Consider the following 20358-nt stretch of genomic DNA (forward strand, 5'->3'; position numbering starts at 1 on the left):
CTAAGGGAGTTTATTGCCAGTCTGTGCCTGGGGGCCACGGTCACCAGGCTTTGTCCATCTTTGGGGGCACAGGCTGCCTCCAGAGGACCAGCAGGACAAGGAAGTTGACGGCGAACTGCACGTGGCCGAAAACAGGGACTCCGAAGCTGTGGTACAGGAGGCCTCCCAGGGTGGGCCCCAGGGTTCTGGTCAGCGGCTGCACAGAGGCGCAGAGGCCCAGCATGGTTCCTACGGCAGGGGAGGGGAGGGTCTCTCAGCATCACTGCCCCAGCCGCCCACGGCCTTGACACAGCTACAGCCTCCCTGTCTCCCCCGCCGCCCTCCACGCCCCCGCCCGCTCCCTCCCTGCAGAGCCCCCAGCCACGCAGGGGGAGCGCGGGGCCCTCTCGGATGAGGATCTGAGCCTCTGCCCTGCTCCAGGTTGTGGGCCAGGCCCCCCCCCCCCCCCCCGCACCAGGCCTGCCTGAGAGGTGGCATCCCAGCCAGGGGCCTCCCGAAGCACCGCGGTGAGGGCTGGGCCACCACACACCCCTGTCACCTGGCTCCCGCCCTCACGTGGACTGCAGGGAACTCCCCCCAGGGCGGGGGAGGGGCTTTAGGGCGCTCGAAGGGCCCGCACCTGCTTCTCTGCACCCACTTCCCGGGCTCGCCTCGCTGCCTGCACCCCTCTTACCTGACACCCCTACCTCCACGCCCCTCTTGTCAGCTGTGCCCTATGAGGGCCACCAAGCGTGTGGCTCCTGTCAACACTGCCGTCTGCCCCGAGGGCCCCAGGCTCCAAGGGCTTCACAGCCCTCGCTCTGGGAGCTGGAAAGGCCTGCCCTTGGGTCAGCTGGGCGTGGCCAGCCTCTCCCGACGCCCACATGCCCTCTCTCCTTCAGAGCAGCCTCTCCCAACGCCCACATGCCCTGCAGACACCAGGGAGCAATTACCGCCCCCTCTGTGGTTTCCGGTTCCCAGGCTGGTGCTGGGAACCGGCTCTTGGCTCCTTCCAAGCTGAGGGATGGTGCCTCTGGCACATGGGGCCCTGGTGGACTGGATCTGCCCCGCCTTGCTCCCTCTCAGGCTCCGCCCTCCTCCCTCTCAGGCCCTGCCCTCATCTCTCGAGGCCTTGCTCCCCTCCTCTCCCCTCCTGGCCTCTCACATCTGCCAGCCCACAGCCTCCAGGAAGCCCTCCAGGACCAGTCTAGCCTCCCAGGACCACAGAGCCGCACGCAGGTCTGGCCGGCCTTGGGGTCCCCAAGGCAGTCCTGAGAAGAGGTCTTGACCAGCAGCCTCCCCATTTTCATCAGGGCCTCTAGACCTCAGTCTGACCTTCCCAGACAGGCAGGTAGATGGACGGAGGGTCAGCCAGGGCCCTGAACTTTCTGGCCCTGCTGCCAAGGAGGGAGGTCCTTGACCTCAACCGGCCCACAGGAGCCCTTGACCTTGACCTGCACCATGCCCGGGGCAGCACGGGGGCAGAAGCCTGGGCAGCATCGGGCCCAGGGACCCCCAGTCTGGATGCGAGACTCCTTGGCCTCAAGAAAGAAGGCCAGGTGCAGAGTGGGGGGACTGCGGGTCCACCTCTGGGGGCGCCTGAGTCCCACTGGGTGGCCCGGGGGCAGCACTCACTCCCTCACTCGTTCACTCAGGAGGCACCTGCACATCCCGTGCGCAGGGAGGGAACAGGAGGTGCTCCCCATGCTAGCCACCCCCTCTGGCCTCTAGCCATTCTCTGCCCATGCTTCAGAGCCAAGCCAGACGCCACCTCCAGGAAGCCCTCCTCCCGTCCCCCAGGCCTGGCCCTGGACCGATCAGCAGGGCCTGGTGCAGGGTTGGCTGGGTCTGGCTGGGCTGGGTGGTGGGCAGGATTCTCTCCTGAGCCCTCTTGCAGCCCGCCATCCCCATCCTGCCCACTCAGACCCCCAGCCGCCCACCCTACTCAATGCCCACTGAGTCCAGGCAGGTCCCACATTAAGGCAGCTGCTTTGCCGCAAACTGCTCAGCAAGCTTCCCAGAGAGGAGGGCCGGGGTCTCCCCAGGGCCTGCCCGTCACCCGGCCCGGGATGCCGCACTCACCCGTGTCTGAGGCCGAGACGGCATTGGTCAGCATGCTGTCGGTGACCACGTTGAGGGCACACAGGCTGAAGACCAGGCCGGGCATGAGCAGGCACAAGTGGAAGACGTTGGCCATCAGCGCCTGCCGAGGGGCAGAGCAGGGGTCACGGTCACGGGGGCCTTGCAGGGCCTCGCGGGACCAGGGTGGAACTGCCCATCCCTGAGGTCCCACTGAGGTGGCCCTGGGTTGGGGTAGAGGGGGCCAGGGGTCCCAGGGGCTCAAGTGCAAACTGGGCACCGGCAGAGGGTCAGGGGAGCGGGCCTGGGACCCTGCTCTTTGCGGGGCAGCCAGAGGCGGGAGCTCTCACCATGGCCAGTCCCACCACGCTGAACACCAGCACGCTGGCCCGGAGCAGGGCTCCCTCAGAGAAGTGGCTGCTCAGCCACCCGATGACCAGACCCTGGAAGACCTAGGTGAGGGCGAGAGGGTGGAGGTGGGCGCAGCCGGGCCTGGGGAGGGGGGCTGGGCTGCGGCCAGCTGCGGGACCTCCCCCACCACCTGCAGCCCCTGGGGCCGCTGCCACCAGCCACAGCAGGCTCCAGGCGCAGGGCACAGGGGTGAGCCTGTGGTACCCACGATGGCCTCAAAGTCCCAGGGGAGACGGGGCCAGCAGCCTGGGCGCCTCTCACACACGCGCGCACGCACACGCACCCACGCACGTGCACGCATACATGCACGCACACGCATACGTACATGTACATGCACCTGCGCGCACACACGCGTGCACAGCCAGCCACTCAGAGGTCCGAGTTCCACATTCAAAACTAATCCCTGCAGTTTCAGGCGTGATAAACGCATTTTAATCGAAGGGCCGGTTAACTCCTGGTGGGGGTGGGGAGGCCACGGCTTACGGTGCAAAAAGCTTCTTTGATAGGAAAATGCTCCCAGTGTGGCCCCGACTCCAACCCTGGGGACCCTTGGGGCCCTGGGAAGCCCCCTACCGTGTCACCTGGCCCCCATGTGCCCCATCCTGGCCAATCACTCGTCCTCAGCCCCCTCTTTGGCTGTCTCCTCTGGGAGGTGGGACCTGCCCCATTCACAGATGGGGAGACCAGGGCACAGAGGAGAGGGGGGCTGGATTGGAACCCGAGCTCAGAGCCCTGGTGCCCATGTGGGGTCGCCCTCCCAGCTGGCCCTGTGGAGGCCTGGCCCCAGCAGGCGGGCACACCAGCTACTGTCAACTGGGGCCAGGGACTGGGCCAGGAGCCTTGTGTCCTCCACATCTCAGGAGGCCACAGCTCCAGTTACAACTGGGTAAACTGAGGCCCAGAGGGTGGATGTCACTTGCCTGAGGTCCCAGAGCTGGCCAGGAGTGGGGCTGGAGCCCAGGGCAGTGGGCTTGTCCTGAGCCTGGGCAGGTAAGCAGGGGGCAACCAGTCTCCCCAGATAACCCCCACTGTTGCTCCGCCCTCCACTCCCAGCTCTGTCCTCCTGGCCGCAGCCCCCTCCCCCGGCCCCAGGGTCAGCCAGCCAGGAGCCAGGTTAAGGTTAAGGCTCCCCTTCCTGCCCTCGTGGGGGTGGGAGGAACGGCCCAGAGCAGGGACACCCTTGACGCTGGGGATGTGACTCAGAGGGCAAACCCAGCCCTCGGCCATCCCCAGGCCAGGGGGAGGAGGCTCCCTACCTGGTCCCCTGCCACCTCCACCAGGCAGACAGGAAGTGCCCGGGGCACAGTGGGTTTGGAGCAGCACCCCCTGGGGCTCGGGTCAGGCCGGGGCTTCACCCTGTGACGGGGCGGGCCCACCCCTGCGGAACAGGACGGGCCACTCCGAGCTGCCTGCCTGGCAAAACGAAACTGTCTCAAACCAGCACCAAAGATGTCCTTCTTTAAAAAAAAAAATCCTACTTTCACACTTGCTTATCTTCGTTTTCGTTTGTTTAAAGGGAAGATCTACTTGGCAAGCGTCTTGTAGTGCCCTACACCCCGAGAGGAAACCACCAAACCAGGAGAGAGGTTTCAATCTGCCTCAGCTTTTCATACAGAGCCAGAGACCAGGACCCTAATGGACTGGGGTCGTCTTTCCATTTTCCCATTAACTTAAACAAAGCCTAAACTTTCGTGCCTTACGGGTTATTACATGAAACTAGAGCTACCAAGCACACCAGAAATTTCACTTTCTCCCAACCCTCCCATCTGGAGACCCTGTCTGCTCACCTGTCCTGCTCCCCGCTGCCCTGGCCCGAGCCACCTCCACCTCCCCGGAGGTCACATCGGCCACAAGCACCCAGTTCCCCAGCAGGGGGCTAGTAAGACCACATCCAGCCTCCAAATGGTTCCACCCACTCCAAGTAAATCTGAGTAAATCTGGGTCCTTCTTGGCCTTGCAGACCATGCCCCACACGTCTTCAGAGGGCAGTCCTCTCCCCTCAGGCCGGCCCAGCCACCCCAGGGCCTTTGCACCTGCAGCCCCTCCCTGTCTGAAGTTCTCTCCCTCCAAGCCTCTCCATGGGCCAGTGGAGAGCCTACCAGCCCTAACCCTAACCCCAACCCTTACCCCATCTGAAGCAGCATTTCTGCCCCTCCAAGGGCCCTGATTCTCCTTTGAGGTTTTGTCGCCCCTGACACACCAGATGCGCCAGTGGTTGGGGGCTTGCCTCCGTCTCCCCCACCCCATACGACGGAAGCTCCCTATCACTGCAGTGGCGCTGTGCCTGGGGCACAGATGAAGGCCGAGTGGGGGGCCCTCACAGGAGGGTCCTAGAGGGACAGAGGGCTGCCAGCCCCCCGGGGGAAGGGTGACCACCATCCCCTCGTGTTAGGACCATCCGGGCTGCCACCCCCTGAGACCCCAACCCCAATGATCCCTGTACCCAGGGGGCTGGAAGGGGATGCTGGTGGGGGGTCGCCCTTGGGATCAGGTGGCAACCACACCTCAGGTGGGGCAGGAAATGGTCTGCAACGGAAGCAGCAGGTGCAAGAGCCGCTGTGGGGGGCCAGGTGGGAGGCATGGCTCACCCAGCGGCAGGGCCGCCTCCCCAGACCCTCGGTGACCAGCTCTACCCTGGCGGGGCGGGGAGGGAGGCACCCGACGAAGGTGGCTTGGGCCTCCCCTGCAGACGCATCTCAGGCCCTCAGCCGCCTCCACCTTCCCTCCGCTGGACTTAGGGCCTGGGGCCTGGCACCCCACACCGCTCCGTGGGCTCCCTGCCCTCCCCAGGCTCCTCCACCCGGTCGGCCTGTGTTGGGGTCCCCAGCCCCCCACCCCCAGGCACTTTCCCGAATCCCACCGCTGCTCTCCAACCCTGTCCACCACCATCCTCACAGGTGCTGGAGCCCAGGTCCGTCTCGGGCAGGCCCACCCTCATGCCTGACCAGGCCAGAGGCTACCAGGGTCTGTCCCTGAGGGCCTCGAGGGGTCTGCCGGCTTCAACCAGGGTATAGGCTTGGTCTCCTGGTCCCAGGGAGCCCAGGACAAGCTCAGGCTGGTGCTCTGGTCCCAGGCAGGCAGGAGCAGCCGTTTATTTTATTTTAAAAATTATTTTTTATTTTTAAGATTGTTATTTATTTCTTTTTGGCCGCAATGCACCGCCTGCGCGGATCTTAGCTCCCTGACCAGAGATCGAACCCGTGCCCCCTGCAGTGGAAGCATGGAGTCCTAACCACTGGACCTCCAGGGACGTCCCAGGAGGAGCCGTTTAGAAGAAAGCTCCAGTGGCCCCCAATTTAGAGTACTATTATTGTTGTTGTTGCTTTCTGTTTATCTCTTTTCCTCCACCAGGCTGGCACTTCCCAGCCCACCCAGCTAGGCCATCTTGGCCCACGGTGGGGTGGGGGGCCAGCCCCTCCCAGGAGTGGCTATTTTAGAACCAGAGTCTAGACCAGTCCTGGGCCCAGAGGCACGGGCAGCAGATGGCCTGGAGGTGCTGGGAATGCCACTCGCTTCCGGAGAGCGTGAGCTCTCTCCCCCGCCCAGGCAGGTCCCGGAATAGCCCCTCCTGCGCTCCGGCTGTCAGGCAGATGTCCCGGGTGGCGGCTGCACGTCGCCACCTGTCCCCGCCATGCTCACGCGACTGGCGGGCAGGCGGGTGGGACGCAGAGCCCGGCCATTCTCCTTGTAACGCGCCCCACCACTGGGGTCTGCCCCCTTCCCGACCTGTCCACCGCCGGCGCCCAGATGGACACGCGGCGGACCACGGGCCTCCGCCGTGTTTCCCAATGGGAGGCCAAGGGCTCGCCAGCCTCCACTGCGGATGGGTCTCCCCTCTCCCCTCTCAGACGGGACCTCCGGGCAGATGGGTGGGCAGACAGACCCAGGCGTGGGAGCCGCGAGCAGGGAGAGGAGGACAAGCCAGAAGCTAAGGTGTGGATGCAACACCCAAAAGGCGGGCATGCAGGACGGCACCTGCGCTGCGGAGAAACCGGGTGCCGGTGGTCTGTGAGGTCCTGGGACCCCAACACAGGCCGACTGCCCAGAGGACCCTGGGAGGGCAGGGAGCCCACAGAGCGTGGAGTGCCGAACCCCCGCCCACCCTGTGCGCCCAGCATCCACTCACCATCTGGAGGACCCCGAAGAAGGACATGAGGTAGCCGGCCTGGGCGGCCTCCAGCTGAAAGAAGTCCATGGAGATGAGGGAGAACATGACCATGAAGAGCCCTGGGCGAGGTGGGGGGTCAGGGGTGAGGGGTCAGGGCTGCGCAGTTGTGCCCACACCTGCTCCCCCCATCAGGTGACCATCACGGTGCCGGGGCTTGGCCGCGGTGACCGGCTCAGGGAAGACCAACGTGAACCCTCTCCGAGGTTGCCCCTGGCAGGTCCACCCCACACAGCTGCTGTGGGCCGTGAACAGGAAGGTGCCGGAAGCTGCCCCATGCACAGGGTGGCCACAGCCCAAGGCCGTCTGGGGGTGGAGGCTGGGAGATGGGGGACCCTGGGCTGATAATGTAGGAGGATTTGGCCCCAGAACTGACGTCGGTGACCTGGGTTCCCGTCACTGTGCCCCACTGAGCCATCCTGAGTCACAGATGGAGCTGGACGGGGGGCTTGCCCAGTTTGCCTGGACAGAGAACTTCCTGGGCTGAGGGACTAACCCTTTAGCGCCAGTGTGGGGGCACCTGAGCGCCTGTCAACCCTGCCTCGCTGACTTGTCCTCTGCACTGCTCCCCTGGTTGGAGGACCCCAGATGGGGGCTCTGAGCAGTCACTACTGGGCATGACTGTGGTCAGGGCTGCCCTCAGTTCCACCGAGAATGTGTGCGTCCACCTGCAGACGTACCGTCTTTCCCACCTCCCGGACTGTCCTGAGAGGCCCTGGAAGCCACAGGCCGGGGCAGCGAGACCTTCTGTAGAGCAGGGGTAACTGGGACCCGAGCAGGGCCCTGGGGGGCAGGAGGGAAGGACGGAGACCCTCACTTCTTCCTCCTTCTGGCCTGTGCAGCCACATCTGCATGAACCAGTGGGCTGTCACCCTCTCTGGGACAGATGTGACTGGACAGGGCCCAGTGGAGTCTCGGAGCGTGGGGCACAAGGCAGCGCGAAGGGGTGACGCGCGGGCTGCAGACCTCCGTCTCCGCGGCCCCGAATTCTCAGCCACACAGGGCTCTGGACGCTGGCCGGGCGGCCGGGACTCACCTGAGGGGAAGCCGCAGATGACCTTGACCAGAAACACCGGCAGGACGCCGGGCTGCAGCAGCAGGCAGGTGATGGCCTTCAGGTCAAACACGCTGGCCTTGGGTTTCCCTGAGGCACCCGGAGAGGCCACGGTAGCACCGGACAGCCCGCGCCCCAGGGCCCACTGGGTGCGGAGGAAGCACTCCGGCTGCCCGGCGCCCCACACCCACCGGGGATGTGAGCTCGTGCTCAGCGTGCCTCCCACCAGCACCCTCCCCCCCCCCCCCACCGTGAGCCCCGGGCAGCTCATCACACTCAGGACTGGGCCTCGGGCCCTGCTGACCCTGGGGACCTCTGAATTCAGGGGGCGGCCTGGCCTGGACCCGGGCTCCAAGTGATGGAGGCTCTCACTCCCCAAACCCGCATGACCAGGGCAGCTGCTGCCTGCCTGGCCCTGGATCTGGGCGACGGCATGACAAGGCTGGTGAGGCAGCCGTCGGCCAGGAGCGGCCGCTCTTGGTGGCTGCGAGCGGCCACCTTACCCTGATCCGGAGGACGCTTGGGTGCCACGTCATAGCCTCCCAGCTGGGTGCGGCGGTGCCCCCTGCTTGCCTCTCCCAGGTTCTCCTATGCCTCGGCCCTTTTCCTCTGTCTCTTTGCAGGCCAGGCCCCCACCCAGGCCCTCCCTCTTGACTCTTTCTGGGCTGTTCCATCACAGCCAGGGCTCAGGGGCCTCCTGTCCCAGGTGGGTCTCTCCAGAGCTCTCGGTCACCCGGCCAGGAGGCATGGGGTCCCTGTGCCAGGCCAAAGTGGCTGGGCTGGGACGCCCTGGAGGGGACCCCCCTCTCGAGCCCTGACCGCTCCTCGTGGGGCCTGGGAGGCACGTTGAGCCCACAAGCTCTAACCTGACTGTGCTCTGCCCCCCGCCTCGGCACCCCGCCCCGGGAGCTGTGCTCCTGAAGCCGGCACCCTCACGTCCCCCCATACAGCTCAGTGACCGACTGCTCTGGGCCTCAGGATCCTGGTTCACCATGCCCGCCCCACCCCAGGTCCCTCCTGGTCCTTTCCAGGCTCAGCTCCAGTGGGAGATGCCCAGCATCCTGGAGGGGCCCAAGGAAGGAAAGACGGCTTGAGTGGCCCCGAATGCCCCAGGCCCATTGTCTGGAGCACATCCCCTCTGCCCCCCGCAGATGAGAAGCCACCGGGGATGCTTTGGCACATCGTGGTCTTGGCAAAGCCTCCCTGAAGGGTGGGCCGGGCTGGGGGAGGCCTAGCCTGAGGTCCAGGGTGCTGGCTGGTGGGAGGGGAGGGCTCACACTTCACTCTGGCCAAGCATCCGGAAGTGGCATACCTGGTGGGGTGTAACCGGTGAGGTGTGTCTGGTAGGGTAGACCCAGCGGGATGTACCTGGTGGGGCCTACTTGTGTGTATCTGCTGGGGTGTGTCTGGTGTAGCTTACCTGGCAGGGCAGCCTGGGCACGGGCGCTGGCCCCTTTGGTGCTGGTGGGGATGCAGGTGAAGCTGAGGATGGCTCCCAGGAGGTTGACCACAAGAGCCACGATGACCGGACACTGAATCCTGTGAGCGACAGTTGTGGTCACACAGGGCTCAGGCCCCAGGGCACAGGTGTCGCCTGCGGCATCTCCCCCACCTGCCCCTTCAGGCACACTCAGGCTCTGACAGCTGAGGACAGCTCAAACCCCACCACTCATGTCCTCGCAGGCTTCGAACTGGAAGCCAGGCCACGGGACCCTCAGGGCACATCAATGAGGTGATGGATGAAGAAACAGAGGAAGCTCTTGCCTTCCCGACCCTCAGGCTGTGGATACAGCATATGCGTCCTGGCGGCCTCTGAGCATGGGTGGCAGTGGGAGCCAGAATGTGAGCCCCAGAAGGGCTGGGCAGGGGCCTGGGGCGGGTGGCGATTCTCCAGGGGACGTTTGGCTCCCAGGCTGCTGAGGGGTGAGAAAGGCCCCCGAAGGACCGGGCTGCTGTGTGGTGTGCACCCACTGCTCCCGGCTTGGACGGGGGTGTTAGAGGCCTGGGGGCTGTGTTCCGCGGAATTGGAACCAGCAGGGAGGATGCTCCCCAGACAGCCCTGGCAGCGCCAAGGGTCCTCCGCACCCTGTAGAGCAGGAGACTGAGGCTCCCGGGGGAAAGGGCCCCGTCCCCAGAACCCTCAGTCCTCCGGGCTCTGGTGGGACTGGAGGGGCCGCCTGGGGTGGAGGAGGGCAGCTGAGAAAGTGACCATTGCCCTCAGTGGCTCAGGTGAGGTAGGGTGCTGGCTCACGGTGAGCAAAATGCCAGGTGGCACTGGGGCCAGGGCGCCAAGAGGGGCTGGAGAGACGGGGGCTGACGTGCCCGGTGGGCAGGGGCTTGGGTTTGAATCTCAGCTCCACGCACCCACATGGAAGACTGTGGGACCCCCTGCAGCCCCATCTGCGTCCTGGGGATTGTCATGCCTCTTTCTCCTCCTGGGGGAGGACAGGCCTGCCCTTAGGGGGCCTCAGGAGCACCCCACCACCACTTCCTGGAGGGGGCGGGGCAGGCTGGGCCCATGGGGTAGGGGGGCGTTTGGCCCCCCGATAAACCTAGGACACAGCCCTCAGGGTGCCTTCCCGCCTGCCCACAGCGGCACCAAGGGTTGTGACTCAGGCACTCAGCTGTCACTTCTGAGGGAGCATTTCCCCTCCATGAGTCACTACATGGAAACTCAGCCCTCAACCTCTCTGGACCGCACGGGCAGACCTCTCGGCCTCCAGCTCCAGGCAGCCCGTGTCACCTGGGGACAAAGGCACTGGGGCCCAGCCCCTCTGATTGTCACCGTTTCCCCCTGAGGGCTGGAGGAAGACAAAGAGTGAAACAGAAGATTCATACTGAGCCGGGCTGCTTCGACCGCCAGGCCTGTGCACAGCCGAACACCCTGCCCCTCTGAAGCACGGAAAACTCCTATACATCCTGCAAAGGCCCTCTCTGTGAGGCCCTGCCCCTCTTCCCCAGTGGGCGCCCTGTCCTCTGAGAAGGGCTTGCTCTACTCCAGGGCCAGTATCCACCCCCGAGGGCAGGTGGGCCTGGGTGGGACCCTGTGCGGAGACCCCAGTGGGCATCAGAGCGTGGACTAAATGGACGACAAAAGTCCTGCCCCAGACCTTGTCAGTGTCCTGGGAGACGCCCTCCGCACTTTCACGTGAGGCAGCCATAAGCTGCCTGTGACCTTCCTCCGAGTTCAAGGAGAGGACTCCCCCGCCCCCACTCCACCACAGGTGCACACACGCGCACACACCTGCACACATACACATGCATGGCTCCTGCGGGAACCCCAGGCAGGGAAGCCAGTGGGGACTCTAGCACCAGAGAATGGGCCTCGGCAGCCCCTTGTTTCTGGGGCTGGGACCTGCCCGGGCTCACACAGTTGGTCAGTGCTGCAGCCGGCACTGTCCAGTCTGCATGTGCCACCGACCTCTCCCCTCCCAGACGGGCCCATCTCTGGCCCCCAAGCCGATACCCACTGCCCAGGATGCTGGACATTTGGGCTTTCTGGCGGCAGGGGTTCCGGACAAGTGGGCGAGTCCATTGGCTGCCAGGTGGGAAGGGTCAGAGGGCACTGGACCCCAGAGTGAGGCCTCTGCTCAGACCCAGGGGAGGCATGAGGCCGGGTACGGGCCCCACAGGCCACCGTCAGAGAGAGGGGCCCTTTCTTCAGGACTGTGGCCTCACAGGCCCGCACGTCACTGCTCCGGGCCTGCCTGGGCAGGGACAAAACCAGCTTTCTTTGCCAGATGCCCCGGAAGTGCGTGAGAGCAGAGGCGGACACTTAGATGGCTATTTTGGGAGGCTGGTGACAAGTGAGGGGTGGTGGCAGGGAGCCAGGCCCCTTCTCCAGAGACCTCTCCTGTCCCTGTGTGGCGGCCAGTGAACCGAAGGGGACACGGGGACCCTCGGGGGCCCCGGGAGGGTGTCGGGGCCCACAGCTGCCCCAGGGGAGGCTTGGGTGTCCTTCCCCACCCAGAGTGCTCTCCGACTCCCCCAGACAAAATGGCAGAAAGGAAAGTGGACAGACGGCAGCAAAGCGTGGCAGCCCCGGGTCCCACACGGGGGCCTTCTCGGTGGGGACGCCCTCCAGCCTCGTGCCCCTACCCACTGCTGCTCTGTCGTCCGAGACACAGCTCGGGAGCCCCTCCCCGGGGGCCTCCAGTCAGCCCACCCCCAGAGTCTGCCTCTGGCCCTGGGGACCTCTGGGACGCCAATCGCGCAGGATGGGGCTCTGGGCCACCTGTCCACTGGCTCACTGGACTGTTTTTACAAACTGGGCACTGACCATGAGGCAGGCACTGTTAGCGTGTCTTTGTCTACCCACCCCCTTTTATTTTTGGTTGAATGCATGGACGGGAGACTGGACGGATGGACCCATGGACACCCTGAAAGGGCCCCGGGCCAGACTCAGGGCACCCGAATTCTCTGTCCCTTCTCTGTAGCTACCCTGCTGGGTGACCTCCTTTCCTCAGATGCAAATGAGGGCTAGACTCACAGGGGTCACCCTCCAGGGACCCCCTGTCCCACGCCAAGGCTGTCCTGGAGGCAGCCCACCCCGAGTCCAGCCGATGGGAGGCATGTGGAACTGACCACGGCTGCCACCGGCGCTGGTCAAATGGCAGCGGACACAGACGCCACTTTTATCCTTATCTCGAGGGCCCGGAAGTTGCCGACGTGACGTTATCAGGAGGGTGGCAGGCCTGGCCATCTGCCCACCCGGTGCGGACTCTGAGCCGGACGCCGTCCATCTCCTGCCCGGCTTGGAGGGGACAACTCCTCCTGCAGCTGGAGCTGCCCTGTCTCCCCGCGTGCTCCGGGGCTCCCAGAGGGGATGGCACTCGGCCAAGGTCCCCAGGCCTGGCCGCAGGTGGGGCTCAGGGCCTCCTGGGCTGCGTACCCCTGTCCTGTCCAAACTGAAGGGCAGGCTGGGGTCAGCTGGCTTCATGGGATGTCTGGCCGTGCGGGGATCCTGAGAGGCACCGGGCATCCAGCCTGAGCTTGCGGGGGAGAAGTCCCCCTGCCTCTCCTGATCCACAGTCCCTGGCCCTGTGGCTAGAAGGGTGTCTGAAAATGGACGTCTTGTGGGTCCACCCCATCTTGTGGGACGTCAGCCCCCCTCTGGTTTCCGAGTCCCAGAAAAAGGCCCTAACGCTGTGTCCGGCCTAACCCTCTGCAGCCCTCTGTGTCCCCTGAGCATCTGCCCACACAGGCCTCCAGGCAAGCCCCAACCTCCTTCCTGCCCCGGGGCCTTTGCATGGGCTTCCCCTCTGCCCGGAACACCGTCCAGCTGACAGGTCTAGGCTGAGGTTCCCAGCCCCACTGCTCTCAGCCATTTGTGCCCTGTCCATGGACCTCCTAGTGCCTGAAACACCCGGGTTCTGTCTGCAGGGGCGGCGCGAGCCCCGGGGTGGGGGGAGACCTCCACGCCCTCGGGTGGAGGGTCACCCAGGAGGCCCCGCGCACCCTCGGTGAGCCATCTCCAGCACCAAGTGGGGTAGGCAGCCTGGGTGACCCGTGAGTCACCCCTGTCCCAAAGCCACTCAGGGCAGCCCTAGATGTCTACTCATTAACTCCAGGGACACTGCCGTGTCACTGGGGTGGAAACCTTCCGTCAGCAGGATAAGGGTTTCCCATTCCCTCGCCCGGACCAAGGGCCGAGATACGGTTCTCGGGTCGACTGGCTCCCCCCAGGCCTCCAGATAAGCAGTGGGGTCACACCAGCCGAGTCACCAGGGCCTGCTGGGTGCGGCGCAGGGCTGCAGTCAGAGCGGGGCCACAAGCCGGCCAGTGAGTGCCCAGGAGGGCCAGCCGGTGACACTGAGGCCCCGGTTTGCCTGACCTCAAGGGTCTGTGGCTGGACCTAAAGGAGCGGCCACCCTGGTGGGCCACCTCCGGGGGACAGAGCCTTTGGGGGCTGGACTGCGGGCCCAGCTGTACCTGTGGCCTGTGTGCAGCACCTCAGCGCTCAGAGGAGCAGGGGGTCCTGCAAAGACCCCCCCACACACACTAAGTCCAGCCATCAGGCCTGGGCTCTGCCTGACCCCACCATCAGCGGCGTCTGACAGGTGGCCCCCCACTTCTCAAATCCCTGAGCACCCCCGACCCGGGACCCAACTCTGGTGGGCTTAGCAGGTTGGTGCCGCCCACCCCAGAGGCAAACGGCCCACTTGGGGGAGGGGATGATAGAGGCCTCCGCAGGCTGTGAGGTGCCAGGCTCGGGGACATGAGTCACAGAGCTGCCCCCTCACCTGCTAAATGACTCAGGACCCAGGTCTGGGTCCTCCATGGGAGCTAGGCCTCCCAGCCCTGAGCTCCAGACTGGGCCCAAACCAGTTATACCACTACCCAGCCCACGGCAGTGGCTGCCAAGGCCACTTCCTCCTTCCACCTGCTTCCCAGCAGGGGGTGGGGCACGGCTGGGACTTTAGGGGCCTTTAGGGGGCCGGGGTGGAGATGGGCAGGGAGGAACAGCCAGGGAGACCTCACACCATGCCTCAGTTTTGATTGAAGAAGGCTGGGGTGGGAATGTGGCCTTTACATCTTGCCTGGGCCTTGCCAAGAGGCAGAGCAGGCTGTGGGCCAGCAGAGAGGCTGGACAAGGGAGATGGGGCATCTGCCCTTGCCTTGGGGCATCAGGGTCCCGGAGCCCACCTTCCCTGGGCCTTGGATGGAGACTGGGGGCTCCATGGGGGAGTCTTACCCTCTCCGGGGTCTCGGTCTCCCCACCTGTCAAAGGAAGTGTATACAGCACCTTAGATCTTGGGATGAAAGAAGGGAAGCTAGTGGGATGCTCAGGAAGGTGAGGGCAGGGGTGGGGGTGAATTTGGAGGCTACTGGGAGGGAGAGGGAAGTGAGAGTGCCTTCTGGGTCAGCAGCTGGGCTGGAGCAGAGGGCAGGAGGGAACGTGGGGTGGGGCTGGCCAGAGGAGGCCTCTGTGTGTGGTGGTGGGGGGAGCGGGAGGGGCGCTGGCAAGGTGAGGAAGGTTGCCCACGGCCCACAGTAGCAGGTGGCTGGGCTGGGAGGTGAACTCCGAGTCTGGGCGCTGAGAGCCCCGTTGTGAGGGGCAGCTAGCGGGGCTCCTCCCTGCGTCGTCTCTCCCTTCCCAGCACCCTCCTCACGCCCCTGGTGCCCCTCCTTACTCTGCAGCCGCTGACCCTCTTTCTTTCCTCCCGGGGGACAGAGGTCCTCTTTCTCCTGACCCTGGTCCATCTACCAAATCAGGCTCCGCCCTCATCGCACATGGAGAGAGGCAGCCCTGGTGCAGGCGGAATCCGTCACGGGCGCAGGGTTCCATCCTTGACCCACACGCCTGGATCGCCCTCCCTTCTGGTCCTCCTGGTACCTTTTCCTGATCCCCGGCTTCTAACATGAAGTGCCGGGCACCAGCCTCCATCTTAAGCAGTTCCCAGGGCTAAGAAGCCACCCACTCGAGGACACAGCCCCACCGTCCTCCAACTCAGACTCCCCCACCCAGCCACCCACTCTGGGGTTCCTTCAAGTGTGTGCTGAGCACCAGACTCATCCTGACGGAGACCCAACTCCTGCTGGCACCCTGGCAGCTCAGACCTCAGCGAGGCCCTCGACTCCCCCAGGGCCAGCCCCAGAGTCTGGGCACGGCCTTGAGTTCACACTTACACCCCAGCCATCAGCAAAACCAAGCCAGAACCTGCCCCTGCCCTCTCCCCAGCACGGCCATCCCTTGTCCACCTGCCGTCCTCTCCCACCTGGACTGATTCAGTAGCCACCTCTCTGGTCTCCCTGAGGTGGCCCTAGCCTCCACATTCTCGACACAGCAGCCAGGTCATCCCCTGCCCCTGCTCATGCCTCCCAGGGCTCCATGGCCTGACCCACTGCCCACCCCTTCTCCTCCACTCCAGCCACACGGGTCTTCTCGCTTCCCCAACCTCAGGGCCTTTGCACTTGCTATCTCTTTGCCTCCCCAGATGTCCGCCAGCCTGACGTTATAGGAATACACATCATGTTCATTTCATCTGAGGACTCGCCTGTCCTGTTCACCACTGTATCCCAGAACCTGGAATCCCAGGGGCACTTAATAGGTGTTCAATAAACATCGATGGGGAAATGAATGAAGCAGTCCTGCCCTCTGCACCCCACCCTCCTGCTCACAGCACTTAGCGGAGCCGGCCACCCCCAACCCAGCTCTGAGGAAATGATGGGGCGGGGGTGGGGGGCGGAGGCCTTGAACAGACCTCCCTCGAGAGAGGGAGCTGCCTTGACAAGGCCACTGTGCCCTCCTGTCCCCCAATCCCTGGGGCTCAGCCATCATCGACTCTCAAGTCTGGGGCTGGTCTGGGGGCACTCAGGGAACCTGGGGAAACTCAGGCCCCCAGGGGCCCCGGCATATGGTCGTTCAAGATGGCAGGGCCAGGTGCTGGCCTCATGCTGAGCGCGTGCATGTGTGGTTCAGACACCAGGAAGGCCCCTCGGCTGAATGGAGGCCCAGGGCAGCTCATCCAGGCCCAGGCAGGGTGGGCGGGTCACCAGCTGGCACAGGGCCTCCACCCACAGCTGGGCCGGGCACCTGGATCCCCAGAGCAAAACCAAGGTCTTGGGCCTGAATGAAGGTAAGGTGCAAAGTCCATTCCTATGTAGGAAGCTAGCTTTGAGTGGGTGTTGGAGCGCCTGGGGGAGGAACGGGGGTGGGGCAGCATAGGGGGCAGCAGCAGAAGCTTTCTCCCTGGCCAGGCAAGGCCTCTCCAGGGCCAGGTGTCCTAAGTCCAAGGGTATGCACGCCTAGGGCCACTGGAACAGACGGCTCTGTGCAGTCCCACTGCAGGGTCTGTCCCTGGAATGGGGTCCACTCTGCAGACCACATGTGAGAGCTGCCGCCCACAGGCTCTCAGGACGCTGGGCAGGAGTTGAGTTTAGCCCCCGGACCCCTGGGTGCGCAAAACTCGGGGGGGGGGCAGTGAGGGCAATAGAGACCTTTAGTTCACACACGCTAGCTTTTTACCCCCCGCAAGCCACCCTCGCTCCTTCCGGAGGCAAGGGGTCTGGCTGCCCACAGCATCCCCATCGCAGGGAGGTGAAGGCACCATCACCCCGCCCCCAAGGCCTGCCGTCTGGTTCCTTTAGGTTCAGTGTGGGACCTCCCAGGAATGAGCAGCCCGAGCGCACGGACCTGGTGCCCCTGCAGCATGCGGCGACGGCCCCGCCCACGTCTTCCTGCCCCGTCCATGTCTTCCTGCCCCGCCCACGTCTTCCGGCCGCAACCCCACTGCTGGCCACGCCCGTCTGCCGGCCGCGCTGCCCCCTGCTGGCCACGCTCACGTCTGCCGACCGCACTGCCCCCTGCTGGCCACTCCCTCATTTGCTGGCTGCACTGCCCCCTGCGGGCCGCGTCCCCGCGGGCCCTGCCCACCACTCCTAGCTAAGCCCTCGGACCCCGCCCACCGCAAGGCCACGCCCCGGATGGCCACCCCCAGCTGTAGGTTCCTGCAGGTCACCCTCCCATGTACCCCACCCGCTCAGCGTGCACATGGGGAAACCAAGGCCCGGAGAAGTGGCGGGGCTGGGCTGAGGGCTGGAGCGCGGCGCAGAACCGACCCAGCCTTGGCCGTCCTGACCCGTACCCACACCCCGCCTCGTCGGCCCGCCCCGCCCCCCCACGACCGGGTCCCCGCCCCGGACACTCACCCGCACGTGCTGCTCAGGGTCCCGCCGAGCAGGGAGCCGAAGATGACGCCAACGCCGAAGCACAGACCCAACCGGCCCAGGGCCGCGGGCCGCTCCTCAGGCGCAGACAGGTCCGTGATGGCCATCTGGGCGGCTACGGGGTGGGACGGGGGTGCTGACAAGCGCGGCCCCCTCGCCGACCGTCTTGTGGCCTACGGACCCAGGCCACGCCTCGCCATTCCCGCACCCCAGACCCAAGTCACAGGCCACGCCCTCACACCACTCCACTCCTCTGACCTGCCCCCCCCCCCAGCCCCCCCCCCACATCACCCGCGGGACCCCGACGTGTCCCCAGGCCGCGTGCTCCCCACCCTGGTCGCGGCACAGGCCACACCCCATTATTCCTCACCTCGGACCTGCCCCCTTCCGCGGGCTACGCCCCCGCATCACCCCTCCATCCCGGTCCTGTGCTCCAGACTAGACCGGCACCCTGGGAGTGGTCTCCGCCCCGACCCCTGGCTCAGGCCACGCCCACACCAAGCTCCCCCGCCTCCCTCCGGTCCCACCCTTGGCCCTGGCTATTCCGGCCCGTTCCCGCCCCCCACTCATAGTCCTCCAGCAAGCAGGCCGGAAGGCGCCCTACCTGGCCCTACCTGGCAGCGTGTGCATGAGGGCGCCGGGCAGGCGCGAGGCAAAGAGTAAGGGCACGCCGGGCAGGGCCGGGCTGCAGGCGGCAGCCAGGAGCAGGTAGAGCGCTGAGGACGCCAGGAAGGAGAGCGTGAACGCTGCCCGCGCCCCGCGCTGGTCTGCGAACCTGGGGGCCCCACACCTGTGACCCTCACAGGTGTGAGGCAGGCTTCCCGCTCCTCGGCCCCACAACAACCCCTTGGGACTGCCGGGGAACCGGGCCGCAGTGCCCCCACGGCGCTGATCAGGGAGGCCCGGTGCTGCAAGGGTGGGCAGGGGCGCCCAGGGCCCTGCTGGGCTGCTGGGCTGCCTCCTCTCAGGGCCTGTTTCTCCATCCTTCCAGCGGGACAGTTTTCAGTGACCTCGGGGGGGGGTCTGACCCACACGGTCATTCCCACGCCTATGTGAATAACTTGTGGGATGCAAATGTACCAAGGGCATGTGCTTATTTTACAGAAAGTGCTTCCCAGGCTCAAGCCTGGGAAACCGCACCCCCCCCCCACCCCGGGGCCTCTGTTCTGTCCGATGTTACCGGGTCTGGAGACCCTTCTTTTCTGTGGAGTAACTCTAGAAATCTGACTCCTGCCACGTTGATCTGTCCATGGCAGGCTTTGCGAGAGGATGTCTGCTGTCACGTCCCTGAGCCCAGTGCCCCCGCTGAGGCTAGCAGGAGTCTGGGGGGTTCCAGTCCCCAGAATATTCTTTTCCAGAAAAGTTGCTGGTGGGACCCCCCGGCTCAGTGGGGCGGGGCATTTATAGCCATGAGGGTCTCACCAATTAAATCCTCTCTCTGGGTCTGGCCACAAACCAGGATTCGTGGAAGTTAGGGGTGGAGATACCCTGGGAGCAGGGGCTTAACCCAGTCTTAAAGGGACTAAAGCCGCTCTGTGCTTCGGGCTGGCCGTCCGTGAAGCAGCGGCTGCCATCTCTCTAGTGGGGCCCAGTGTGAGGTTTGGGAACCTGGCATAACCCAGGCCATGACCTCCAAAGGGCGGGCCTGGATCATCATGGGGTGAGGGCCCCCAAACTTCCCTGCCCCATGGTACCTGCCAAACACGGGCCCGCCCAACAGCTGAAGCACGCCAAAGATGGTCTGCTGGTAGCCGAAGGCAACAGAGTCCAGGCCCAGCCTCCGGGACAGGTACTGAAACATAGGCGGGGTCCATGGGGAGGGCCTGGAGGGACCCCAGCATCTGTAGTCTGGGGTCCTCCATGGGCAGGGCGTAGGAGGGGTAGCCCTGAGCAGGGTGGGAGGGGATTGAGGGCCTGGCTCTGACCACTCCGCAGTGCACCTGGCACTCAGCGGCCCTGGGGTAACCGGCTGCTTATCTTGTAGCGGGGAGCCCAACAGGGGCTTTGGGTCCAGACTCCAGGGACTCGGTACTCAGTGCAGGCAGTTGCGGGCCCCTCCTTCCCCTCTTTGGGGTTCACCTCAGATGGGCGAGGGCAAATCCCATTCTACTCTGGCTCTGCACGTGGTGTCTAAAAGCACCTGGAGCTCAGCATGTCCAGAACTGACTCCCGGTCTCCCTCCAAGACCAGCTCCTCTGCTCCACCGTTGATGCTTCCACCCTTCCAAGGGCTCAGGTCCAAATCCGCAGTGTCATCCCTGAGCCCCCCGTCTTTTGCACACCTGTATCCCATCCATCAGCAACTCCTGGGCTCAGCTCCTTCTCCCCTCTCCAGCACTTGTCCCACTACTGCCCCACGGCCTTTGCACTGGCTAGCTCGCTCCCGTGTCTCTTTTAAGGCTTCGCTCAGGGCCGCCTTCTCAGGGAGGCCTTGCTGACCCCGAACCTGCCACGCTCCTCGGCACCCCCAGCGCCCTTCCTGCAGCACAGCCTAACTATGCCGGTGGGCGTCACCAACACCCAGGACCGCCAGCGGCAAGGGCGCACTTTGCACTCTGCGGTATTCTGAGTTCTGAGACCAGGTGCTCAGAGTACCTGCGAGCATTTGTTGAACAAACACATGCCTCTCTTGGGAGAGCCAGTGGGAGGAGAGGTGGCACCAGCAGCTGCTCTGTGCCCCGCGTGCTAAGGATTTCAACTGCTCTCTCATTGCCCCAGCACCAACTCTCCAAGGGAGAGATGGTCGTCACCTATGTTATGACGAGGGCAGCAAGGTACCTGGCTGCCAAGGAGAGGAGAAAGGGCTCAGACCAAGCCATTCGGTGGAAGGGAGCTGGGCTTGGGAAGCGGGGGAGTTGGGCTCACTGTCTGGCCAGGGAGCCCTGCCAAGGCCGGAATTGTGACAAAGGCAGTACCCCCTCCCACCCAGGTCCCCGGGCCCAGGCTGCTCATCAGAGTCTCCTGGTGAGCGGCCAGCGGCTAGCGCCGTGGTCCCACCCGGA

General features: G+C 65.0%; 1 protein-coding gene across 4 annotated transcripts in view; it reads right to left on the minus strand.

Annotated features, from left to right (window-relative positions):
• Positions 1-20358, minus strand: part of SLC22A18 (solute carrier family 22 member 18) — a 21624-nt gene continuing 1266 nt past the window's right edge. The window contains exons 1-11 of one of the 4 annotated variants that reach the window (XM_029208409.1): positions 19498-20319; positions 19052-19149; positions 17972-18073; positions 17340-17472; positions 9109-9227; positions 7671-7778; positions 6596-6696; positions 3726-3878; positions 2409-2510; positions 2062-2182; positions 1-228 (exon numbers count right to left, since the gene is read on the minus strand). In XM_029208409.1, coding sequence (XP_029064242.1) covers positions 41-228; positions 2062-2182; positions 2409-2510; positions 3726-3878; positions 6596-6696; positions 7671-7778; positions 9109-9227; positions 17340-17472; positions 17972-18073; positions 19052-19149; positions 19498-19649 — 1377 coding nt within the window. In that variant the 5' untranslated portion in view covers positions 19650-20319 and the 3' untranslated portion in view covers positions 1-40. Of the gene's footprint in view, positions 229-2061; positions 2183-2408; positions 2511-3725; positions 3879-6595; positions 6697-7670; positions 7779-9108; positions 9228-17339; positions 17473-17971; positions 18133-19051; positions 19150-19497; positions 20320-20358 lie in introns of those variants that run through there. The other 3 variants (XM_029208406.1, XM_029208408.1, XM_029208407.1) reach the window with 3 other exon arrangements.

Source organism: Monodon monoceros, unplaced genomic scaffold (assembly GCF_005190385.1).
Source record: "Monodon monoceros isolate NGI ecotype Baffin Bay Population unplaced genomic scaffold, NGI_Narwhal_1 Super_Scaffold_7, whole genome shotgun sequence".
NCBI lineage: Eukaryota > Metazoa > Chordata > Mammalia > Artiodactyla > Monodontidae > Monodon > Monodon monoceros.